At 36.8% G+C, this 7,472-nt stretch overlaps 1 protein-coding gene and 1 long non-coding RNA gene across 7 annotated transcripts; both read right to left on the bottom strand.

Moving 5' to 3' along the window:
* Positions 1 to 16: 16 nt before the first annotated feature.
* On the bottom strand, positions 17 to 790 carry LOC113472432. Its single transcript, XR_003394735.1, has 2 exons — positions 641 to 790; positions 17 to 66 (listed from the first exon to the last, which is right to left on the bottom strand). It is a non-coding gene; the product is annotated as an uncharacterized LOC113472432 (long non-coding RNA).
* A 3,458-nt stretch (positions 791 to 4,248) lies between these two features.
* On the bottom strand, positions 4,249 to 7,374 carry LOC103521551 (probable E3 ubiquitin-protein ligase HERC4). 6 transcript variants are annotated; one of them, XM_026832190.1, is made up of 4 exons: positions 7,142 to 7,374; positions 5,175 to 5,312; positions 4,471 to 4,512; positions 4,249 to 4,366 (listed from the first exon to the last, which is right to left on the bottom strand). In XM_026832190.1, the coding sequence occupies exons 2-4, from the start codon at positions 5,293 to 5,295 to the stop codon at positions 4,266 to 4,268; spliced, it is 264 nt and encodes an 87-aa protein (XP_026687991.1). In that variant the 5' UTR covers positions 5,296 to 5,312; positions 7,142 to 7,374; the 3' UTR covers positions 4,249 to 4,265. The 6 variants fall into 6 exon arrangements, with proteins under 6 accessions (XP_026687991.1, XP_026687990.1, XP_026687988.1 ...); XM_026832189.1 differs by having other exon boundaries at positions 5,175 to 5,315; XM_026832187.1 differs by having other exon boundaries at positions 5,175 to 5,377.
* Between the last annotated feature and the right edge of the window lie 98 nt (positions 7,375 to 7,472).

Below are 7,472 nucleotides of genomic sequence, written 5' to 3' on the forward strand. Positions count from 1 at the left end.
ATTGGTGAGAGTACCATGACCTAACTGTCCAAATGAGCCATCGCCACATGTGAACACTCCGCCTTCCTGGACATGAGAGCAGAAATCATTAATTGGAGTGAAATTAAGTAAGTTATTTTATTTTTAACAAAATCATTTCTGACATTTTCTGACGTGACTTTGTGAAGATTCATCTTGAAAAGCCCTCCCCCACCTGTGAAGTGTATATGTTACTGGTGCTCCTCTTTTCAAAATCATTTCTTTTCAGATTAAATTATTTACACTTTTTTACACCAGGGAACATTTCCTGCTATCCTGAAACAAAATGCGTTTGAGACCCCCCCCAGCTTCACTACTATGGGATGGGTTAGGATAAAGTTTCCCTACATCCAGTATCACCCATATCCTGAAGGACAATGAAGAAATCCTGAAACAGGTGCTCCAGTTTCTTAAGAGCAAGTTTATTATTTATGAAAAATTTGCATTTTTTTCTTCTTCTTGTGCCTCTTTACCGCTAGTTTGATGGGTACGTTACATTGAAAAGGGGGTCTTTTCTGGCGAAATTTCTGTGTGCGGAGTGCAGTATGTAGGACTATTGCACCTCATTCTTAGATTGATGGGTGGTTAGGGAAGAGATGAGGAGGGAGAGAGAGACCATTACCTGAGTGAGAAACACAGAGTAGTCTTCACCACAGGAAATATATTTGACTTTGACACTGCGTAATGATTTCAGATGATGAGGTACAAACCGGTTTTGTTCGTCATTTAGACCTAGCTGTCCACAGTCGTTCTTACCCCACCCATATACAGCACCTGAAAACATATGTAAACAATGTTTGAACAAACGAAGCAGAGGCTGAGTTTAACTCGACGATTTTACCTTTTTACAGGACATTATACTACCCTCTAAACCTCCAAAGAGTCTAAAGGCACAGCGTCCAAAATTTTGGTCTTTTTATGTGGTCCTAAACCTAAAGGCTCAGAGTGAATATGTACCTTGTAGTCACATTCACAAAGAGTGTCCTTGTCCAAAATGTTTGACGTTGGGCCTATAAGCCTACAAAACCCAAAAAGTCCCTGGGCCTTCAGAGCATATTGATGAGTTTATCTGTTGGTTCCACCTTTAACTCACGAAAGATTTGTACAAATATTTGATGAAATTTGGCAAATGTGTCTTTTTTCACTTGTAATGTTGTCACTGATCGCCGCGCGCCACTACTATCTTCTAAAGAGTAGACTTAAGGAGCCATTTCTCCCTCAATGTTGAACTCGTAATTCGGGGGTTAGATTCGTAGAAACTCAACCCATCTTTTGGGGCTGTTTGCTCCTACACCTAAGCCTCAGAGTGGGCTTTTTTAGTACGGGGGGGGGGGGCCGCTAGAGTTCGAGCTCCAGCTGCAGTGAGAACCAAAGTTGTGACATAATAACACAAAGAAATTACATTTACAATTTTACATTACATTTACTTGTATGTACATAGGTACTTGGGGAAAACAGACAAAATAAAACAATAGGAAAATACCTACCTACTAAGTGTTAACAGTTGAGCTTTGTACCATTGAGATAAGAAATGAAATGAATACCTACATAAGAATAGTTGATATAAGTAAGCAGATACTTATTTTTATAAGAGTAAAATTAAACAAACAAAAATAACTAAACACAAAGTGATGAACACCATTATATTGGGCATTACTCAGCTGCCTATAAGGATGCTTTCTTCATGTGTGCAGAGAAACTGGGAGGAATACCTGTTTTTTAGGGACTTGGAGTAATTAGGTATCAGACCAAACTCTTGTTAATCTTACTTACCAATTTACATAATAGATTAGGTACTTAACCTGGGTGTGACTAAATTATATTGAAGAGAAGACAACAAGTCTTACCATGTTTCACTGCTCTACTTAGTGGGAAGTCTGGTGCAACAGGTGAAATAATAACGCTCTGCTGATCATATGCTGTTCCGAGACCCAGCTCACCATTGTCAGCTTGTCCCCAGCAGTACATTCTATTTTCTACGAGTGCCGCTGGAAGAGAAGATGAGTCAGAGTTATGGGGCTCATCTTTAACCTCCATTGTGAGAGATACTCTGTAAACATAAATTAGGAGGTTGTCTCATATATTTAGCAGTGGAAAATACTTAATGTCATTATTCAACCAAGTAAGCAGTCCATTTTGAAATTAATAAGTAGGTATTTATTTGTACTCTAGGGAGGAACCAACCATTTGACAGGATAAAATGGCTTTTATTTTAAAGTTGGGTTGAGATAATTTCTAGCTTTGGTTCACATCTACTAAGTAGGTAAGTATTTCCAAATTATGCGTTAATGGACTATTGAGTGGAAGGTAGTCAACTTGTTGTGATTATTATCTTGCTAATTAAATTCCATTCTTCGCCTGAAATCGAACCCGCCTTCTCTTGGGCAAATTTTGAGAGTCTTGACCACTACCTTTAGCCTGCCTCGGTGACGTAGTGGTCAAGACGCTCGCCTGGTAAACAGGAAGGTGTGGAATTCCAGCCGAGTTATGGATTTTTTATTTTATTTTATCCTCAATATAATTTGAGAATTTGACCACAATAATAGTAACAGCCTACTGCTGGAGTAAAGGGACTTTTCAAAGGGACTATGCCAGCAGTATAAATAAGCACTATTATTACCTGCCGCACGCTATTTGCGTGACCGTGCTGCCCATGAGCTCCAATACTTTTCTCGGTAACAATTCATTGGTGAGAGTACCATGACCTAACTGTCCAAATGAGCCATCGCCACATGTGAACACTCCGCCTTCCTGGACATGAGAACAGAAATCATTAACTGGAGTGAAATTAAGTAAGTTATTTTATTTTTAACAAAATCATTTCTGACATTTTCTGACGTGACTTTGGGGACTGTCTAATTTACCGACCTGAGGCTGGCCGGTAAAATTTTTGCAACCGTTTGTCTGGAAAATTGAGATTTTCCATTTACAAAAGGGTTTTCCGGAAAACGGTTTGGGATAAAGACAAACGGTTTTCACAGGATTGTTGTGCTTACCAAGAGCTATCCAAAACCGTTTTGGCCGGCAAAAATTTCTTCACCGTAAGCCCAGGAGGAGTGATTTCCTCAGGTCGGTAAATTAGACAGTCTGTGAAGATTCATCTTGAAAAGCCCTCCCCCCACCTGTGAAGTGTATAAGTTACTGGTGCTCTTCTTTTCAAAATCATTTCTTTTCAGATTCAATTAAAGGCTGAGTTTTAACTCGACGATTTTACCTTTTTACAGGACATTATACTACCCTCTAAACCTGCAAAGAGTCTAAAGGCCCAGTGTCCAAAATTTTGGTCTTTTTTTGTAGTCCTAAACCTAAAGGCTCAGAGTAAATATGTACCTTGTAGTCACATTCACAAAGAGTGTCCTTGTCCAAAATGTTTGACGTTGGGCCTATAAGCCTACAAAACCCCAAAAGTCCCTGGGCCTTCAGAGCATATTGATGGGTTTATCTGTTGGTTCCACCTATAACTCACGAAAGATTTGTACAAATATTTGATGAAGTTTGGCAAATGTGTCTTTTTATTTCACTTGTAATGTTGTCACTGATCGCCGCGCGCCACTACTATCTTCTAAAGAGTAGATTTAAGGAGCCATTTCTCCCTCAATGTTGAACTCGTAAATGGAACTGTAAGTAATAACACTAATAACAGAGAGGAGGAGAAAAAGGAGATAGTCTTTCCAAGAACAAACCTTATCTAAGTAGGATAAAGTTTGCCGCAGTGGGAATTGAACTTGCGACCAAGCATTTCAAAGGCATGCAAGCTACTTTCCAAGCTAACTAGGTAGGCAATTTTCTTTCAAATTAAGCCACAATTTCATTTCCTATTCTAGATAAACCATTTTGGAGTAGAGTCAATGGGATTGGAAATTGGAACATATCACATGCTTTTTGGCACACTCCATTTGTCAAGGGTAAAGGGGTTACCTTGCTATTGAGTTTATCTAAGTAGGATAAATTTTGCTGCAGTGGGAATTGAACTTGCGACCAAGCACTTCAAAGGCATGCAAGCTACTTTCCAAGCTAACTAGGCAGGCGATTTTCTTTCAAACTAAGCCACAATTTTATTTCCTATTCCAGATAAACCATTTTGGAGTCGAGTCAATGGGATTGGAAATTGGAACATATCACATGCTTTTTGGCACACTCCATTTGTCAAGGGTAAGTAAAGGGGTTACCTTGCAATTGAGATCAATATTGAAGAAACCAGTGAAGTACCAAAAAGTCAACTTTTAATGATCTTTAAAAGAGGCTTTTCATATTGATTGGTGATGGGTAATTAACTTACTCAAAGATTTGTTGTCCTTATCATGTCCTAGCTGACCAAACTCATTGTTACCACATGAATAAACCTGACCTGACTCTGTGATTGGTGATAGGTAATTAACTTACTCAAAGATTTGTTGTCCTTATCATGTCCTAGCTGACCAAACTCGTTGTTACCACATGAATAAACCTGACCTGACTCTGTAATGACCAGGGTATGAAATCTTCCACATGATACTGAAATGCAGAGTTTAAAAGATATTAAATTTGATAGAAAAAGCAGAGAAAAGTCTGATTAAAAATGTAGTTACTAGTATGTACATTGTACAAGTACATAGGTACTTGGGGAAAACAGACAAAATAATACAATAGGAAAATACCTACTAAGTGTAAACAGTTGAGCTTTGTACCATTGAGATAAGAAATGAAATGAATAATAAATTTGATAGAAAAAGCAGAGAAAAGTTTGATTAAAAATGTAGTTACTTGTATGTACATAGGTACTTGGGAAAAACAGACAAAATAATACAATAGGAAAATACCTACTAAGTGTAAACAGTTGAGCTTTGTACCATTGAGATAAGAAATGAAATGAATACCTACATAATAATAGTTGATATAAGTAAGCAGATACTTATTTTTATAAGAGTAAAATTAAACAAATAAAAATAGCTAAACACAAAGTGATGAACACCATTATATTGGACATTACTCAGCTGCCTATAAGGATGCTTTCTTCATGTGTGCAGAGAAACTGGGAGGAATATTTTTTTAGGGACTTGGAGTAATTAGGTATCAAACCAAACTCTTGTTAATCTTACTTACCTATTTACATAATAGATTAGGTACTTAACCTGTGTGTGACTAGATTATATTGAAGAAAAGACAACCAGTCTTACCTTGTTTCACTGCTCTACTAAGTGGGAAGTCTGGTGCAACAGGTGAAATAATAATGCTCTGCTGATCATATGCTGTTCCGAGACCCAGCTCACCATTGTCAGCTTGTCCCCAGCAGTACATTCTTTTTTCTATAAGAGCTGCTGGAAGAGAAGATGAGTCAGAGTTATGGGGCTCATCCTTAACCTCCATTGTGAGAGATACTCTGCAAACATATATTAGGAGTGGATAGGACAATGATTTTTATATTTAGCAGTGGAAAATACTTAACGTCATTATTCAACTAAGTAAGCAGTCCATTTGTGAAATTAATAAGTAGGTATTTATTTGTACTCTAGGGAGGAACCGACTATTTGACAGAGATAGGACAATGATTTTTATATTTAGCAGTGGAAAATACTTAACGTCATTATCAGAGACAACCACAATATGACATTTATTTTTCCAAAATATGACTCTAAAAATATGACCTTTATGACCTTTATTTTCCTCAAATATGACCATGTGGTACTATTTGGGTGACGTATGTATGTGTGTTTGGTCATATATTGTTGTGCTGTTTTCTGTGGTCCAATAGGAGGTAGCTATTTAGGTCATGTGTGATGTATACGTTTCCTTATTGTGGGCTATTGGGATAAAAGATTGATCTAGTCTCATTTGACAGGATAAAATGGCTTTTATTTTAAAGTTGGGTTCAGATAATTTCTAGCTTTGGTTCACATCTACTAAGTAGGTAAGTAGTTCAGTAGATATACAACATCAAATTTGAGTTTATTCTACATTGAAATTTGTTGCCACTACACCCAGTATCTGATAAAGCAATATCTCATATTTGACAGGATAAAATGGCTTTTATTTTAAAGTTGGGTTGAGATAATTTCTAGCTTTGGTTCACATCTACTAAGTAGGTAAGTATTTCAGTAGATATACAACATCAAATTTGAGTTTATTCTACATTGAAATTTGTTGCCACTACACCCAGTATCTGATAAAGCAATATCTCATTCTGTTTTCATCATTATGTCATTCAAAAGAGAGTGGGTGTTTGGTAGAATGGAGACGAAATTAGAACACATTTCATTCTTCCATATCTAGATATGATGATTCTAGACCTGTGAATCATAGTTGGGAAATGTCAACCCAGTGATTCTCATTTCCACACAGATCACTTGTAGATAGGACAAAATTAGAACACATTTCATTCTTCCATATCTGGATATGATGATTCTAGACCTGTGAATCATAGTTGGGAAATGTCAACCCAGTGATTCTCATTTCCACACAGATCACTTGTAGATAGGACACGTAGAATGGAGACGAAATTAGAACACATTTCATTCTTCCATATCTAGCTATGATGATTCTAGACCTGTGAATCATAGTTGGGAAGTGTCAACCCAGTGATTCTCATATCCACACAGATCACTTGTAGATAGGACAATGATAAAATTGCACATCAAGATTTTTTTTTTTTTACTTTCCTTTTTTTAAGCACATACTTGGGTGTCTAATATTATGAAAGAGATTTGAGCTCACTTAAGTACCTACACCTAATGTTTTGATGGGTGCAAATGACCCATGAAACCCCCCAGGTAGGTAACGACTTGGGTACCTTAACCTTATTCAAAAGAACAAAAAGAATTCTTACATAAATTTGAATAAAACAGTTGTTGAATATTGATAAGATAAGATTAGGTATACCTACCTTATTCAAAGTGTTGAGTAGGTTTTAACAGTATGCAGTACCTACAGTAGAACTTTGTGATAATCCAATACAATAGTAATTTCCTAGCAGGTAGGCACTTTGGTACTTACATTTTCTAGAAGAGTAGAGGTATCCTTGTGACCCAGTTATCCAATTAGAATCAGACAATCATCATTTCAGTTAGGACAGTATGCAGTACAGTAGAACTTTGTGATAATCCAATACCATAGTAATTTCCTAGCAGGTAGGTACTTTGGTACTTACATTTTCTAGAAGAGTAGAGGTATCCTTGTGACCCAGTTATCCAATTAGAATCAGACAATCATCATTTCAGTTAGGTATCTAGCTCTGCAGAATGTAACTAAACTAGAGAACACAAAATTTTACCCAAGTGAATAAAACGTAGGTTTATACGTGGAGAGCGGTGTACGGTAGAAAAATTGTAGGTAAAAATGTAAATTCGTTGATGAAAAAAAAAAAAATCTGATGAAAATTAGAATGAATAACTTCCAGAAAGTTTAGGTGCGTGAAGTTAGCACCACAACTTTTGCTGCGAATTTGTACCAAAGCCCATCATTTAGTACCCATTTTGTTC

Source organism: Diaphorina citri, unplaced genomic scaffold, assembly GCF_000475195.1.
Source record: "Diaphorina citri unplaced genomic scaffold, Diaci psyllid genome assembly version 1.1 scaffold5441, whole genome shotgun sequence".
NCBI classification, from domain to species: domain Eukaryota; kingdom Metazoa; phylum Arthropoda; class Insecta; order Hemiptera; family Psyllidae; genus Diaphorina; species Diaphorina citri.

Bases quoted from the DNA above. Each gene is read 5' to 3' on its own strand.
- LOC103521551 (XM_026832187.1), bottom strand. From the start codon at position 5,364: ATGGAGGTTAAGGATGAGCCCCATAACTCTGACTCATCTTCTCTTCCA. The intron at 4,513-5,174 runs GTAAGACTGGTT...TCTGCATTTCAG, and splicing joins TAGTAGAGCAGTGAAACAAG to TATCATGTGGAAGATTTCAT. The intron at 4,367-4,470 runs GTCAGGTTTATT...TCACAGAGTCAG, and splicing joins CCTGGTCATTACAGAGTCAG to GTCAGGTTTATTCATGTGGT.